The sequence below is a fragment of the Rhipicephalus sanguineus genome, chromosome 1 (assembly GCF_013339695.2).
Source record: "Rhipicephalus sanguineus isolate Rsan-2018 chromosome 1, BIME_Rsan_1.4, whole genome shotgun sequence".
In the NCBI taxonomy this organism is placed as follows: Eukaryota; Metazoa; Arthropoda; class Arachnida; order Ixodida; family Ixodidae; genus Rhipicephalus; species Rhipicephalus sanguineus.
This window is the reverse complement of record NC_051176.1, coordinates 120,782,378-120,800,438: the sequence shown is the minus strand read 5'-3', so window position 1 is coordinate 120,800,438 and position 18,061 is coordinate 120,782,378. Positions and strand designations below refer to the sequence as shown.

At 43.8% G+C, this 18,061-nt stretch overlaps 1 protein-coding gene across 1 annotated transcript in view; it reads right to left on the bottom strand.

The window, feature by feature from the left end:
- Positions 1 to 18,061, bottom strand: part of LOC119397021 (FAD-dependent oxidoreductase domain-containing protein 1-like) — a 54,047-nt gene that overhangs the window by 15,008 nt on the left and 20,978 nt on the right. Inside the window, 2 exon segments of the mRNA XM_037664445.2 lie at positions 578 to 713; positions 8,141 to 8,286. Of these exon segments, the coding sequence (XP_037520373.1) occupies positions 578 to 713; positions 8,141 to 8,286 (282 nt within the window).

Sequence of the window (18,061 nt, the reverse complement as noted above, 5' to 3'; positions counted from 1 at the left end):
TCGATCATGAATGTTCAACATACCCTAACTTTTGTTCAAATGAGTTTAGAAAATCTGTTCTGGTTTTACTGCACGCAGTTTTCAGTCCAGATTATTGTGATATGCTGATTTACTTTGTACCTCTCACAGCTTAGAAAAAATTTTGCTCCCAAAAAGGCACACGAAACGTTAGATCATTTTAAAAACTACATATTGTACTATAAAGATAATGGCATATTTGAAATCAGCACACAAATATGCTAAACTCAGCAAGTTTCATCAAATCAATTAATAACTTTAAAAATTAAAGTGCCATGTGCTCCCTCATGTTGAGGTGATATACAATTCAGTGTGAGCGAGGTGTTATTTCACTGCTACTGTGATAACGGAGCTAGTCTGCATACACATGCACATGCCCTTTCCTACTAGTATACAATCATGCCATCAGCTCATACAAGAACAAGGGGTGAGCATATACAACCAACCTACTGGTGCACAGAGGGGAAGATCTGCTGACCTGACTAAACTAAGTGACAAGACAAACAAGTGCACTGGTTAACCACACAGCACATTCCAAAAATTAAGCCATGCAACTTACAGGAGCAGGTGACTTGCCACAAACATAGTGGCCCCCAAGGCCCTCGCGGCGACAGTACACTCCATCAGGTGATACCACCAGTGGAAAGTTGAGCCCAGGACCATCTGGGCACTGCACAACGTACACATAGCGCTTCCTGCATCAAAAATACAGAAGCTGATGTTAACCTGGTGCTCTTTATACAGCTGTGTATCTTGCTGCAGCACACATTAGCAACAAACAAATGATGTTCATGGCAAATTCGTAACCGTTATAAAAAAAAAGTAAGAAATTACTGCCTCATGAACGTAACTGAGGAATTACTAAAAAGTAACTGATTACTTTCAGGTAACTTTTCTTCCAACTTTCATTTACACTGCACAAATACAATAAATGGAATTAGCTGGTCTGGCTCGTTCAGTGCATCCTCTGCAGTTTTCCACTAACAAATTTCCACTAACAACTGCTTTCCGAAATTTTGGTGGTCAATTTCCTTGTTTGCTTGTGGAGAGTGCAACAACCACCTAAACACTCGCATGATATACGTGCTGGAAGAAAGTGTGATAATGTTACATACAAAAGCCTTGCGTATAAAACTACGGTTACTAAATGGCACGATGCTCACACACTCAATTTGAAGTGGTAGCTTAGTAGGTAAGGTGTCACACTGATAAGCTCAAGGACACAGGTTGACAACTAGCATACACAAGCAAAAGTGTATAAAATGTGCGTTATTTCTTTCAGCATGTGTATACTAGTTGTGCAGACGGGCCTGTAGCACAATGTGCCAATGATACCGTAATCTGCTGTCATGCATCCATACTTCCCATTGGGCCCGCCAAGCAAGCTCACATTGTAAAGTGAATTCATTATTCGTAGCCTTGACGTCAAGGCGACAAGACTTTTGAGTGTGCTTTGAGTTTTTTCCAGCCTCGACATTTTTGCTGTTTTTAATGGAACATCAAGAACACCTTGCTCATGCAAGTCCACAATGTATACAGTATGTGCTTTGCAGGCTGTGGAAGCAATGTCATCAGGTACGTATGCTGTTACATTTGTAAAAAAAAAAAACGTCCTTGCTGTAGTACGCATGAGTCGTAATTGCAGTGCAGCTTGCGAAAGATTTAAACGATGTTTTGTTGCTGCATATTACAATTTGCGCACAAGATTTTGTGAAAACTCATAATTCCAACATGTATCGCCTGATAATTACTGTATGCTTTGCGGGTATTTTTGCGGAATGTAATTTTTGTTTCACGGGTGGTCGTACTCACAAAATGCGTGTTGCTCATAAAAGTGTGCTGTCAGAGAATATTACCTGCAGTATCTTTCATCGATCCCTTTTGGAAGCTATCTGTGCGATTTTAATCCTGTAACGATGATACTTTACAAGCGAAACTGCAATGCTGATATTGTAATGGGCGTAATCTCGCTGTCTCGTATTAAATGTGTGCTCCGTAAATATGCTAAAAATTGAGCTGTTTGAGCTGTAGCGCTACGCCTGCGTCTGTGACATAAAGGACATTGGCGCGAGTAGTTTACTTACGTGCCAATATATGCATTCTGTGTAGCTGGATGCCTTTTGTCCAACTAAATTTGAGGACCTCAAACACTGGAATGAACGCACGAAGTTCTGGCCAGCTGTTCAGGAACACCATACCACTTACTACCTTTTGAAGATGAAAGCTTGTAATCTTGAAGGCATGCATGCCATCAAAAGCACTAAAGCTTAATACTACGTTGAAAGTGGCAAAGCACGCTGCTTACATGTGCTTGAAAGCACTACCTTACACTACATTTTTGTCAAGTGAGTGAGTCAGAACTTTATTTTGGTCCAAAAGTGGCAGAAGCTGAACGCGACTGGAGGTCCCGCTAGCTCAGCCAGGTGGCTCCACCCAGGAAGGTGCCGGAAGCTGGAGCTTCTCGGCGATGTCCCGGGCCCTCTGGACTGCCAGGAGTTGTTTGTTGAGCTCCATGCTGCGCATGGCAGCCTCCCAGGAGGGTTTGTCCGATAATCCTGACCCCGAATTAAAGGGGCACAGCCAGAGCATGTGTTCGAAATTACAGTGCTCGTGATTACAGTGCTGACAGTGAGATGAAAAGTCTGGATCGATTCTGTTTAGCATGGCTGGAGTGATGTACGTTTTTGTCTGTAGTTGTCGTAGTGTGACCGCTTGCGCTTTATTCAATTTAGGGTGTGGAGGGGGGAAGAGCCTGCGCCCTAGTTTGTGAGCTGAGGTGATTTCGTGGAACGATATTATTGGATCCTTGAAGTCCATGCATCTCCGTTCCCGTCCCGTCTGAGATGGCCGGTCACCGCCGCGGGTAGCTAGTTCACGCGCTAGCTGGTGAGCTCTCTCGTTAGGGTTGCCGGTTGGGGAGGATGAGATGTCACCCATGTGGGCCGGGAACCATATGATGTGCGTTAGAGGATCTTCCCCTTCGTTAGCCTCAGCAGTCGTCTTATTAACAATGCTTGCGGCTGCGGCGGAGACGAAGCCGGATGAAAATGACCTGATGGCAGTTCGTGAGTCTGAAAAGATGCTGACGTCCCTTCTTCGTTCTTGCAGAGCTACCGCGATAGCCAGTTCCTCGGCTTCGTGAGTGAAGCCGGTGACCACCGTGGCCGCGTTAACTAGTGATCCCTTGGCATTGACGACTGTGACGACATACGCGTCCTTCTTCCAGTATTTGGCTGCATCAACAAAGAGGGCGGTTGAGCTGGAATCGATCTTCCCCAGGATGGCCTCGGCTCTTGCTTTTCTTCGCCCTTCATTGTGTACAGGATGGATGTTCCTGGGGACCGGGTCGACGCATATAGCCCCTCTTATCGCCGAGGAGATCTTGTCTTTCTCGGGAGGCATGAACAGGGGTTGCAGCCCTGCCTCCAGGAGGATCCTGGTGCCTGCTTTTGTGAGGGACAATCGGCAAATTTGAGCGGTTCGTTGAGCTTCAAAGAGCTCCGTTGCTGTGTTGTGCAGTCCGAGCTGCAATAGCCGCTCCGTGTTGGTGCTTTTTGGAAGATTAAGGACCCGTTTAACCCCTGTCCTGATAAGGGCATCAATTTTATTGAGCTCCATCTTCTTCAGTTTCAAGAAAGGGGCAGTGTAGATAATGTGGCTGATGAGGAACGCATGGAAGGCTTTCATGAGATTGTCCTCTTTAAGCCCTTTCCTCTTGTTGGCAACTCTGGAGATGACCCTGGTGAAGCTGTGAGTACTCTTCTCGATACGTCTGAGTGCCTCAGTGTTGTTATTGCTGTACTTTCCAATTGTCATGCCAAGAACCTTGATTGAGTCGCAGATGGGGATTGTTTTTCCACTTTTGGACCGCAGGCAAATAGACGCCCCGTCGATCTCCGGCCCCCGTCTCAGGAAACGCTTGTGGAGGAGGAGTTCGGACTTGCTAGGTGACAGCTGTAGCCCCGTGCTAGCCAGAAAGTCTTCCGCGACGTCGAGTGCCCGTTGTAGGTTTCCCTCCAGCTTGCCAAGAGGGCCCTCCGCCGACCATATGGTGATGTCGTCCGCGTATATTACGTGGCCGATTCCCGGAACGTCGGCGAGCCGCTTGGATAGGTTGTGCATTGCAATATTAAATAAAAGCGGGGACAACACCGACCCTTGCGGTGTGCCCATGTTACCCAGTGTGTATTCTTTGCTCTTGATTTGGCCAATATGAACTGTAGCCTTTCTGTCTGCCAGAAAAGACTTAACAAAGGTGTGAAACTTTTCGCCAAGGCTCAAGTTGGAAATTTCATTCAGAATATGCTCATGCCTGACCGTGTCAAAGGCTTTTGTCAGGTCGAGCGCCAGTATCCCTTTAATGTCCAGAGATGTGCTGTCAATTATGGCACTCTTAATGAGGAGCATGGCGTCTTGTGTGGACAAAGATTTCCGGAAGCCCACCATGTTGTGGCGAAAGAGGCCTTCGTCCTCAATGTGCTCGCTAATTCGGTTATGAATGGCATGTTCAGCTACTTTTCCGAGGCATGAAGTAAGCGATATCGGTCGCAAATTCTCTGCTTGAAGGGGCTTTCCCGGTTTGGGTATGAATACGACCTTGATTGTTCTCCACTCCTCGGGGAGTTGGCCATCGGACCACACTTGGTTGATTTTTTTCTGTAATGACGTCTATCGCTGCGTTGTCTAGATTTCTAAGGAGCTTGTTGGTAATTCCGTCTGGACCGGGCGCCGACCGTCCGTTTAGGTCCCGCAAGGCATGAACAATCTCCGCAACCTCGAAAGGTCTATCCAAGGCTGACTGCAGAGATCCTTGGTATTCGGGACTTGAGTTATTCCACGGAATGGACTTGCCCTCAAGCGGGATGTAAATATCCGCTAATTTGTCAGCGAAGGCCTGCGGATCACCGCCGTCTTTGGTGTTCATGTGCACAAGCCTTTCAATTTCCAACCGGGCGCTGCTTTTGGAAGGTTTGTTGCCGTCAGTAAGCAGATGCTTGAGTAGGCTCCACTTGCTGCCTTTGCGCATTTTCCCATCTGCCTCGTTGCATACCTCATCCCATTGCTGCGCGGCGAGCTTCTTGGCATGCGTTTCGATCTCCTTGTTGAGTTCGGATATCTTGGTTCTGAGCCTCCTGTTCATCTTTTGTCTCTTCCACCTCTCTCTGAGGGCGTTTTTGGCCTCCAGGAGATGGGCTAGTCTAGAGTCCATTGCAGGCACCGCTAGTTCTAGTTCCGTGGAGATCTCTTTGGTGGCCTTGTGGACCGCCTCCTTGAGATTACTAATGAGGTCTTCGAATGTTTCCCGGGGCCTCTCTTCTTTGGTACGGATGTCGCGGAACACATCCCAGTCAATGTACCTGTAAATTCTAGGTGGGGGTTGTGTAATGCTTACGTTGATTTCCGTAATGAAGTGGTCACTACCCAGGTCCTCCTGTAGGTTGTCCCATGACCCTTCTACGTTGCGCAGGAAGGCCAAATCTGGGGTGGTATCCCTGTGCCGAATGCCCTTGCGTGTCGGAAATCTCGGGTCCGTGATGAGTTTCAGGCCAAGGATTTCCGCACACTCGGCAAGTTTGTTCCCTTTGCCATCATTTTTGGAATAACCCCACGCTTTATTGTGCGCGTTGAAGTCCCCAGCGATGATTAGCGGTTTATCCTTGGCTTGCTTTGTAGCTGCCAGAAACAGGTTGTTAAAATTTCGAAGCCTGTCCCTCGGAGGACTGTAAACGTTCAGAAGAAAGATGTTGGATTTGGTAGCACGACCGGGGATGATTTCGACCAGCTGTGATTCCAGGCCTTGCTTGTATGCGGGGGTGGTCCTCTCCACAAAGCTGACGTCTTTGCGGACAAGAGTGGCTATACCCCTAGCTTGTTTAAAGTCGGGGCACAGGGTCGGCCTGGTTACCCTGTACCCCGGAAAAGTTAGACTCCGTAGGGATTCATTGTACCCGCATTCTTGTAAATGAATGACATGTGGCTTTTGTTTGCATGATCTGAGAAGTTGTGCTAGACCATTCTTCTTCTTAGTGAATGAATTACAGTTCCACTGCCAGATTTTGAAAACGTGCTGCGAACTATCCATGATGTGGCTGTGCTAGTGGGATGACTTTACTGGCACAATCCTTATCGGCTCTGTGCTGGTCAGCACAGGAGATGGGCTAGTCTAGTTGTGTAATGTGTTTTAGCGTTTTTTAGAAAGAGCACCGATTTTTCCGCAAGTAATATAATCACATTGAGGGCTTTGTAGGTTCCTATAGTAAGTGATAAAAAATACTGTCATACTAACATTTTTGTCAAAGAAGCCGCTTAAAGGTAGCTGGCACTAAGTGCACCCCCACACAAAGCTTGCGTCTGCCTTCAACCCAGCTGTGTGTCATGCAAACTAGGTTCGTAAAATAGAATAAGTGGGCATCACACTAGAATATGCGCAATTTTATATAGTGTACTTACTCATGCATTTTCACTCAGCTCCTAGTTTTTCTGTTTGAATTACAATTATCCACTCGCGGCGAAGCTGAAAACACTGCACTGGCACGATTCCTGTGGAACGTCATGATCGTCGCAGACTGCGCTAAGTAATATCCTCCTGTTGTGCTGCTTGTTTTGGCATCCAAGGACGATGCAGTAGCGCCCAGATGAGCTCTTATAGCGGAAGTGGCTTAAGTTGTTTTTATGATCTTTCAGGTACAGGGCACACGTTGGCTGAAACATCATAAAAACCACTTAAACAAGCTATAGTTTTAGCTATGCCGTTAATTATTACGTAAGACCATGTACCTTAATTATCAGAAGCCAAACACGACACCCTAGAACTGTCCAGCAGGCCATTGACTACATTATAATTCTGCCCCTTTGGACTATGAAGCGCTTGAATATTACCTGCCCTTTGATGGTTCAAGGGGGAAGTACCGTTCCATAATTTTAGCACTATTGCCATTTTTTGACGTTATATACAGCAGTATTACTAAAATAAGTGGCAAGCAGTTATATGACTTGCATTATTTGCTGCGAAAAGGCCCCTGCTGCAATCCTGCGCTGAAGTGCTATGCAGTGAAGGCTAGGCAAAGGAATACTTCGTACTACCTTATAGTTGTTCAGTTGGAACATTTTTTTTCTCGCTTAAAACAAAAACTACTCTTTTCAAACTTTCTGTACGTCATACCCACAAAGCATACTACACAACGATGCAAAAGTCATATTTTTACTTGAACCGCTACATTGTGAAAATGAAGCCGCAATATGGGTCAAAATACTACTTTTCCCAACTTTGTCACAATATTGTGTTTCTGCTTCTGCGTTTCTGCTTCTTTCGATCCCGCAGTATTTTTTATCACTTACTATAGGAACCTACAAAGCCCTCAATGTGAATATATTACTTGCGGAAAAATCGGTGCTCTTTCTAAAAAACGCTAAACATGCAGCATCTTGTGATCTTTCGCCAAGGCCAAAAATAATCAAAGTTGAAACAAAAATGAATAAACTATCATAGCCATGAAAGAGCAGTGCCTTGAAATTAAGAAAAGAATTGTTTCGTAGTAATGGCCCAAACAAGTAATTTTATAAAAATTATTTAGTGCGACACAGTTTCACTTCCGTGCCCAAAGTTCGAAGTGCCTTCTAGGCAACACAACTTTTTTCCCCAAAGTTTAACGCCTCAATAACTACTTCTGACATTCACATATACTAAGCACGTTTATTTTCAGCATGATCGAAGATGGTAGAACATTTTACCTGTTACATTTGATATGGAATGACCTATTAAATATATATACATACACACACACATATATGTACCCGCGCACAAACACTAACAAACATAAGGGGGAGAGCCCTCCCGAAATAAAATCCTGGCTAAGTCACAGGCTCCAAATTTAAAAATGTCTTTGTTGTTGCATACCTCAAAAGTGCTTTACTGATTTTAAAAATGCTTGCCTAAAGAGCACTCTTGCTTTATGGTTATGCAGAAACAAAGCAAAAAAGAGGATTTACTGATGCTTTCTAATAGCAAAAATTCTGGCTTGCATTGCAAAATGCACTAGGCTGACAGAAAAACTTGATAATTCCCAGCTGGTGTTAGAACTATTAGGAAAAAAGAAAAGAGAGAGAAGCTATGCAGTCCAACCTGGGTTCAACTGGCAGAGGGACCTCCAAGAGTCCCTGTCCAGTACCAACACGCAACAACTTGGCAACTTCGCCAGAGTGTGGACCGGCCGCCACCACCAAAATGGCAAAGGTAATCCTGCGTATCACTCCATCTGGTGTCCTCACCTGGGCAAGACACAGTAAAAGGCATTAAGACAAAAGTTCAGTTCAACTACAGTACTCAAAAATCAGTAAATGCACAAAAACACCTAAAATAAGCAGTGCTATTTGTGCATAGTAATAATTATGGCAATACTGGTGTGTAGGTACATTCTACATACATAACATAACCGTAAAAACAATGTAAAAACTGGGGCCAACACTGAATGATTAAAAAAATTAATTGTAAATGGCCACCAAGGCATCTCCATATATGCAAACCTGTGAACTGCAAGATTCCCAAGAACCCTTTGCACACAGTAATACCATGACTTAGCACTGAGCAAACACCTCTATTACTGGTAATTTATTTTGACACAGTACATAAACAGCAGCAAGCCTGGAACAGCAATAATTGACAAGCAACACATTGTTTTTAGATCACATATTTAGGCTAGGCTCAGGAACTTGTCTGAATAAACTTAATGCTCAAATTAAGTGCCCCTGTGGCATATCACACTTTGCACTAGAAGAAAAAAATCAAAGCAAATACAATTACAATTTCTTCTTTTTTTTGCATGCATTGTATCCAATATTGCACCCTGCCATCTTTCAACACCTTTAAAGCTTTTTCCCAAACAAGGTTTATTTTTAATAAAACTTAAGATTTGTGAAGTCATAGAACAAGCCTAAATTACTAGCAAACATTACTAAAAATTTGGGAGTTGGCACATATGTATACCATCAGTGCCACTGTTAACAACAGTAGCTATTCTTTTGGTTGTCTTGCAACAATTCCTTTTTATGGCCTGTTACTATGTCTTACCACCGCACCTGCCTTGTTGCTATTGTAAAATCATAAAATCTATAACCAAGCTGAGAAAAAAAAAAGCATTGAACAGGGTGCCATTCATTTGAATAATTTGACTAGGCTTGTCAAATGTTCATCCCAGACTTTTCCTCTCAGCATCACTAATAATGGTGATAAATATTTATAATCATCATACATAATAAAAGAGGTATCAAAAGGTTATGTCATGATGAAACAACACTAGTATGAAATGCAGCATGTCAGCACAGTATTATGGAAAGCTCCCAGCCATCTTTAACTTGGATGCTAAGGGTGCCTTGGTGGCACAGCCACAGTTTACAAAGAGATCCCATGGTGATGTGTGTCACAACTTCCGCTGTCATAAGCTTGGTGTTTGCGCCATGTGGCATCAGAAATCTAGACGCAGGCATACCTATCTTCAGTAACAATGTTAATAGCGGTAACTGCATTATGGCATTGAGTTTGTCAAGGGCTGCAACCAGTTCAGCTGCACAAGCTCTAGGAAGACTCCATTGTTGCCATCAAAATGTTTTGTTGGTTGTTTACCAAACGGTTCCACATTATTTGTTTTTGCCAATGCATCGGTGATTCAAAATGTTGGACATACTGAAAGGCTCCCGAGAATGTGCACGCAGCAGGGCCTGTAGCTGTCTTGCATGCCAGTGAAATGCACACTGAGCGGCTTTGTTTGAATGTGACCCGACCATTAGTGCTTTATAGTGTGGGGATCAGAATGCATGATTTGTGGAAAACATGTTCCTGTGACATAAAATCAGTGTTGGCGGTAACACCCTTACCGGGAACGCGTTACTTTTTTTCGGTAATTTAGTAACGTACTCGTTAACATTTTCCGGTAACGTGAAGTGTCACATTACTCATTACTTTTAACAGAGAAGTTGCTAAAGCATGCAAAAAAAAGAACTATCATCATGAACGGGTATGTGCCATGGAATTTGGGCAAATCCTTCTACTCACCGCTTCGATGTGGCCTGTAATAACCCTGATGGGTGAGAGAACGAGCACAAAGGGAGAGAAAGGCAGAAAGATATAAAGAAAAAGAGAAATTCTTGCCGAAAAAATTCTCCACGAGGCGTAAATCGAACCCGCGTACCCATGATCCAAATACTAGCGTCCTAACCACTTGGCTATCCTGGCACCCTAGCAGACCATAGCATAGCCTTGTACATATAGTGTAGCAAGGGGATGGGAAAGGAAAGTGAGCATGAGGAAGAGGGAGAGGTGGAGGGGTGAGAGTGAAGAGTAGCACAGAAAGAATGAGAAAGAGAGAAATACAAAGAAATGCAGAAAAAGAGAAGATCAATGAAAGAGAGCGAAAGAGTAGAGAGAGAAAATAAGAGAGAAAGAAAGAGGAAGCAAGCATCGCGTCATCTAGCGCCCAGATACCGCACTACCTGGCCATGCCGTGCATGCGAAGCTAAGCCACGCCCACCGACGGAGACATCGCGTGCAACCTCCGCTCTACAGCGCATAGTCTGGCTGCGCCCGGTTTTGCCGAGGCAGTCATGGGGCGTCCTAAGAAGGCGCGTACTCCCAAGGAGGAAGCCGTGCATCTCGATGCTAGACGTGTTGGTTCACAGGGAGTACAAGCGGCAACAAGCCCGTGCTTCGCTGTGCCAAGCTTTGCGCGACTTAGTGCAAACTTCCCGCATTTTTTTTAAAGTTCGAATCATCCCGGCAGTCTCCCACACAACTCCTGCGTCTCGTAGGCACCACATTCCCAGAGTTATCATCATGTCGTAACGGTGGACCTGCCAGGTTTTCACAATATGAGTATCATCTAATGCCCCCGTCGAGTGCCTATTTACTTAGCTGCAGACGTATTCGCTGAGAAGCGAGGCATGCTGTTCGACAACAGCTTAGAAATAGAGCTGTTGCTTAAATTCTACAAGTTTTAGTTGTCAGCAGGTTGTTTCTGTAATACTATTGCGCTGTTTATCAGGGCTGCTCTAAAAATAAAAGTTGCTTCTATCTGCTTCTAATTGCTGGTATACGTTTCTGGTTGTTGAATTCCTGAGCAAGCAAGGCTGACCTTGAACGCCTTCGCACAAACACTGGCAATTTTCGCGGCAATTATACAGGCTAAAGGGGCAAAAATAATTTATGCTACAAATATTTTTTCTGAGACTAAGCAAGCTAAGGATTTCTTTATACAAGATCTGCGCATTTGTCTTGAACGCTAGTAGGTGCATGTTGTCAGGATTACTGTTAAATTTATTGAGAGATTGATATTGTTTTCTTTCCGGAGAACGTTGATGATAGAATGTCATTTTCTGTTTACTGTCTGTCGCTATGAGAAATGGCTCTACCATGTGCCACGAAGTTATCAGCCATCACACGCAACTCTACAGTAAACATTAGGCCACTATATTATTGCTAAAGTCCGGCACACTCATGCAATGTTCCTAGTTATATCAGTAATTCAGCTAAAATCATTGTTTTGGTTAGAGCAGAGGTGGAAGCAGGCTTCAGTCTTTTGGAGCAGCTCAGGGAGCAGTGATAATGCTGTTTTGGAGCAGCTTTGGAGCGTTAAAAGGGGAGTTTTGGAGCAGCTTTGGAGCACCAAAAGGTGTGTTTTGGACCAACACAAGTTAGTTTTGGAGCACATTTCTAGGGTAAAACATCACTGTTAATTTAAATTTCTATTTCTGCAGTGATGCTACTGAGGACTTCTGATTTGGAGCAATTTTTGGAGCAGTAAAATTTTCATCTTGGAGCACTTTGGAGCAGATAATTTTGCATCTGGGAGCACTCTGGAGCAGCGAATTTCACATCCTGGAGTGCACTACAGAAGCACATTGCAATAACATTCAAGCACCGGAATATTACTATGGGGCTCTTATGAAGGCTAGAAATATTTCGATTCATTGCAAATCTCATGGAAAAAATCATCTCAGGAGAACTCCATACTTCACTCGCTAATGAAAAAATAAGGGCTCATGCAGTTGAGTGTTCTGAATTAACCTCTTCGGCGATTATTTTCGACACTAGCAAATAAACAGAATACCAGATCAATAAAATTGCACTTTATGAAATAACACTCTATATACATCTATGTGGTTATCAGCAGACACTGTAGACAAACGCCGTGATGTACAGCAGTGCCTCAATGCTAAAGAGCCACACTGTCTCTAATGCATTCCCCTAAGAAAACTCCAAGGCGAATGCCAGGTTTTTTTTCTTCTCAATCGACGGGTCGATCCTCCCCCTCCTTCTCCGCAAGATATCTGCACCTCACCTGGTTTTGCGCTAGCTCCATGATCGGCGCACCGATTACGGAAGCAGTGTAAAGCGACGATGTCGTGATGGCGTCATCACGTGACATCACGATATATGACGCCATGATGACGTCACAAGTTTTGACGATCTATGACGTGATGATGACGCCATCACATGATTATTTTTTGCATCAATCGACTGACGCCGCCGACGGTCAATTTTCGTGTATGATAAAGCATCTGATGCTTTCGGATTAATATTGCGTATTGAACGTTAACAACCTGGCCTTACATACCAAACTGTCCTCCACCATGTCACCTCCTTGCCATGCGCGAAACAGCTTCGCTTATCATCCACTTCACAGAGTGAAATGGCTCCTCAACTTTTTTAAAATGTTTATTGTGATAACAATTATATGGACGCTCTCCGCGGATTTTTGCTGTTGCCATTGCCGTAATTTTCTGTATAAAGACCAAATTAATAACATCACCACGCGCATTCTAGCCGTGGGTAAAAGCTGGCGACGAACGCGGCTGAAGCGGAGATTAAGCTAGCCGGCCGTCTGTCTCCGTCGCACTGACAGCGCATGAGATAACATCTTCCTGCCTGCGGGCCTGCCGTCGATTGCTCATCAAACAGAGAGGAAACGCCCCGCCCGTCTTTCGTAAGGAGCATGAAGGGACGCCAGGGGAGCGGAGGGGGGGGGGGGGGAGGAGGGGACCGCATCGTTCGAAGGGCGCAGTCGCTTGCGCGCGCGCCATCTCGAGGTATCAGGAGACGGCTCGTAAACTTGCTGTGCTCTCAACGCTTCCTTCGTGTTTAGAGAACTCAGAGCAAGAAAACGCTTCGGTTCCTGGAGCGGCCATATTCCCTTAAACTAGTGTTTTGTTGAGTTACGCGAGATCGAATCCAAGAGAGTTAGCTGCTAGCCTTACTTCGTTTAACAATACAATTTGTTGGTATCGCATTCATTGCTTCGCCCTTAAGTGAAACTGAGTTTTTTTTACCCGTCAGCTATTGACCACCGAAAGCGAGGGGCGGACGTGTAACATGGGGTAGCCGCTTCACTGCGGGCCGTCAGCGACGGGCCCGCTACTGACAGCTGCGTATTTGCGGCTGCTCCGACCAGGATATATGCTTTTATTAATGAGATGACATTTTTAAAAAGCAAGCGAAAAATTCGAATTGGAACCCTAGCACGTGAGCTCGAAAGGGCAGGGCCTTTTAGGGGGTATTTACCGCAGAGTGATTAAACTCGGACGTGCCGGTATCAGCAATTACGAAAAAGCTCTTCCGAATGAAGATCCATGGATAAAGTATATCCGAGGAAAAGTGTGAACGCGTTTCCACCGTTCGCGTGCTCTTCCATAAACGCGAAGCAAGGAAAATTCGATATTGTTCCATATATATACTGCTAGCGATCCCAGATTTCATTCCGCGATGTCCGGAAACAGAAATGACAGACATTTTAGCAGCGAACATGTAGTTATTACTGAACATTGCTTTCCTTACGTGCCGTGCAACGCTTGAAACGAGCTATCAGCAGCGTTTCTAGAACAGACGACGTCCGAATCGCCGTCACACTTTCTCGCTACCGAGAGGCCTAGACATCACGAGCCTCTGCGGAGAGTGCGTTTGGCTGTTGAGCCGACTTGCAGAACAGAAGCTGCGTTGGCACCGTGCATGGCATCGTGGCTTATTCGGGAGGCACGCGCGAGCGCTATTTATTCAGCGGAATAATTCTTGGTCGCATTGTTGCGACTTTGGCAGCCCCAAGATCAAGCTGCACATGTTCTGATGCGCCGGCCGTGCGATTGCCGGTGACAGACGCCCCCAAACCCGAGACTTTGGCGCAGTTTGGCGCAATTTTCGTCGATATTATCAGGATGGCGCAGTAAATACAATTTGGCGCACTTTGGCGCAGGAGTGGAATCACTGATTTCTGGTATAACACAAAAAATTCAAATGGTTTTAACTAAACATAGAATATCGATGAACCGACCATACTTACAACAAATTAACATGTTTCCATGATCACAGCTAGCGTAGCAGTTAGTAACTAAGATAAAACAAGAGATAAGCGATGCTTTGGATAGCTACACGTGACTGCCTTAAAATTTCGAGCAAGCGCCGTTTCAAATTTCACTGCTAAATTCAAAATTTCACGCCGTTAAGGAAGAGCGCGGAATCCGCCCCCGATTTTGGCTCGTTGGGGGGTGGGGGGGGACGCTTGCTTAAACTGTACGGTAGACCTCACACGAATGAAGAACGTTCATGTTCCGCAGCTGACATGAACAACAACTGAAGAAAGTTATAAAGGTTACCTTTATTCTAAACAGAATGAGATTTGACAAAAATAACTTTAAAAAGCTAATGCTCCCGTTCTTAAAGCCCCACAGCCGACGTGAGAACCCAGAGGAAAATGGAGATGAGCAATGCACTGCGTAGCTAAACCTGACCACACTTCCGATAATTTTTTTTATGTTCATATTAAACGAAATACCAGCTGAAATGTACAAATGAGAAGACGAGAGAACTGAAATCTTCACAAAATTCCGTCACCGCCGGTGTGACAACGGAAAAGCGACTGAGCAGCTACTTTCCAGTAGCTAGCTCTCTCCTGCCCTTTACCGTTCGTTAGCTTTTTTGTGCCGTCACGAATGTCACGGAGAGCGTGCCAGGTTGATATGAGCTCGCTCGGGCGCGCCATGCCGAGGATGACAGCGTCACATGAAGGCACCAAAGGCCGCCTGGGAGCAGTTTCGGCACAATAATACATTTTGGAGCAGAATGGCGCAGCAGAAGCGGATTGGCGCAGCGTGGCGCAAATGGCGCAGCACTTCCACCCCTGTTAGAGGCTTGATGTGAAATATAAATATGAGGTTTATTAGGTTGTTATTTTGGTTCCTGCAGTGAGGGCACACTGATTCAAATTTCTGAGCCTAGAGAAACGGCATAAGTAACGTGCATTACTTTTTTTCGGTAACCTTGACCTTGAATGTATGCCTAGCGTTACCTTTTTTTGTGGGTAACGTAGGGCGGTAACGCATTCCTTTTTTGTTAGTGTAACGAGTAACATTATTTAGTTACTTTTTTTTCGGTAACGCATACAACACTGCATAAAATGATAAAACATGATTAAAATCCATCAAAGTCTCATTCGAGAGACTTTGCAGGTATCTTCAACAATCAGCGCAGAATGGACAAGGGACAAGAAAGGGAACATAGACGAGCGCTGTCTTCCAACAATCAATCAGCGCTCGTCTATGTTCCCTTTCTTGTCCCTTGTCTGTTCTGCACTGACTGTTGAAGATGGATTACCAACTAGCCCAATCTCAAACTTTGTTTGCAGGTGTGCTTTTAGAAGCCAGACCTTGAAGAAAGGTAGCATTGCTAAATGGTGGCACTTTTCTGCTTCCGTAGACTTTTCATTATATTTTCCAAATTGGCTTAATGCATTGCATGCAGGTTGTATAGGTGGTGTGCCCTTCCAATTTCACCGCAGTATATTTGCATAGTTTAAAAAACAAACACATTAACTGCCGTTCAAGTCATTTCTTGGCAGCGTGACCAAATAGTATCAATTAATGCCTCTATGGTATATTTTTTATGACCATATGGGCTTAAAATAATGCAGTGATGTGATTGGGTTAGGACAATCAATCACTTTGGTGCAGCTTCTGGAGCAGCAAAAACCTTGCTTTGTAGCAGCTTAATCTTTTGGAGCAGTCTCAAAGTACACATTTTCAAACACAAATATTTGTCTCTATACTGGAGCAGTTGTACCACATGTTTAACAAAATCAATTTAAGCAAAATACATGCATGTTTACTTATAGAACTCCAAAAGGTGAAATTAAAGTACTGCTATTCGTTTTTCTGCAGACAGCCCTAAGTTTCTTTAGTCCCATGACCTCAGGCAACGTAAAATTTTCCAGGAATCCACTTGATACTTGTAAATGAATATGACTTTCCCTGATGCTTTAGTTAAAGTACTGGAAGCACACGTTGTGCAAATTTTCTACACACTCTGTTTACTATCCAGAAGAACTATTCCGATGACAATCATTCTTTCAGAACAACCTAGGTCTTCACTGCGTAGTGAAGTGCCTGCTGTTGTGCTTTATGGAGACAATCATTAAGGTCCTGGTTCATGGGCGGTTAATAAAATTCAGGGTTAATAATTGGTCTTTTGTGCCCAAAATTTAAATGAGCTCAGTGAAATTTGTGGTAATGGGAGGCTTCGTATTTAACTTCGACAAGTTCTCAAGCATGAACTGTTGCTGCGGTCAAAAAACAGAACCGTGATGCTGAAACACTATATGCTTTCTCAGCAAAATCCCACAGCCCACTGCAGCGAGTGGAATTGTTGATAATGTCTGGCAACTGTATGGAGAGACTTAAAAATTAAGCACACCGCACTTTTATGGAAGTATATTACAACAAATAATAGTACAATTTTTAGTAAAACAAGCTAACTATAACGAGATTGTCTACTTAAGTAGATACACTTACTGCTCATTGTAATTAATGGGATCAATCGAATAGAAGACTATAGTCCAAAAACTTTTAGTTGAATTAGCAAAGTATTACTACTTTCCTGTAAATTGGTCCACAACAGTTAGAAGCTATATTACTGAACTTAATAACATAATCAAGCAGTATGGTCCAGTCTGAACTGTTTGGCAGGAGGGCACCTAGCAACTACAACTACATAGCACTTGCTCGTATGCTCCAATGACCATTCAAAATTAGTCGTAACTTAAGTGTGCTTTGCTAGCACGTTCAGTCTTCCTTTTCTCCGAAAGACTGCAACGATGCCATGGTTCAGCGCAATGAGATTTTTGCAACGATGTAGCAGAATGTAGCAGATTTCACCTATTGCCGCAGTTTGGCTGCAATTCGCGCAGCTATCGCATCACTGAAAAATGAACACAAAAACATGCTCTCTGATGCAACAATATAAAAGAAATACACTTCCACTATATGACTAAGCTAGGGCTTCACAATCTTAATTAGAGTTTAAGAAATATACCGGGAATTTCTTTTTAAGCAAAACACTTTAAAGAAATAACCATCATGTCTAAGCACCTGTTATTTCCATAGGTAGGCTGTTCAGCTAGGCCGGCATCAGCAGCAGAAAAATATTCAACAACAGCTCTGTTATTTAAGTAAAACATGCTAATTACTTTTGATTAATAACCTTCGGGTACATGTTTTAATAGCAATATTGAAGCTGAGTAGTATTGAAGACATGTCTGCTTAGCAAAAATCCACTTACTAGCACCATTTCTGAGATATCCAACCCAAATATCTGCTAAAAGGTGCCTCGGCATTCTAGTTAGGGCTTTTCCGAACTTTCTCAAACTCGTAGAAACATGGTTTTTGAGAAACTGTTAAATAAAATGGCAATGTATTTCATAGCATGTTTTAAAGTCGTATATTTCAAAGTGGTGCTAGTCTTACGGTTCCTGCTCAGAAGACATCGATGGTTTCCCTACTCCTCGGCTTCAATTACGCAATTACGTGTGCTCTAAAGTAACTTATTATGAAGTTTAATTAGTATATTTTAGTTGATAAGCAAAAATAATTTTCAAAAATTTTTCTTACTGCCAATGCCTGTCTAGGCACATAGAATATCAACAAAAATGGTAGAGGCCTCACAATGAGTCTTATTAAACATTTCACATTAAAAGAAAACAACTGGTATAGGCAACTTCTACAAATATGCCGA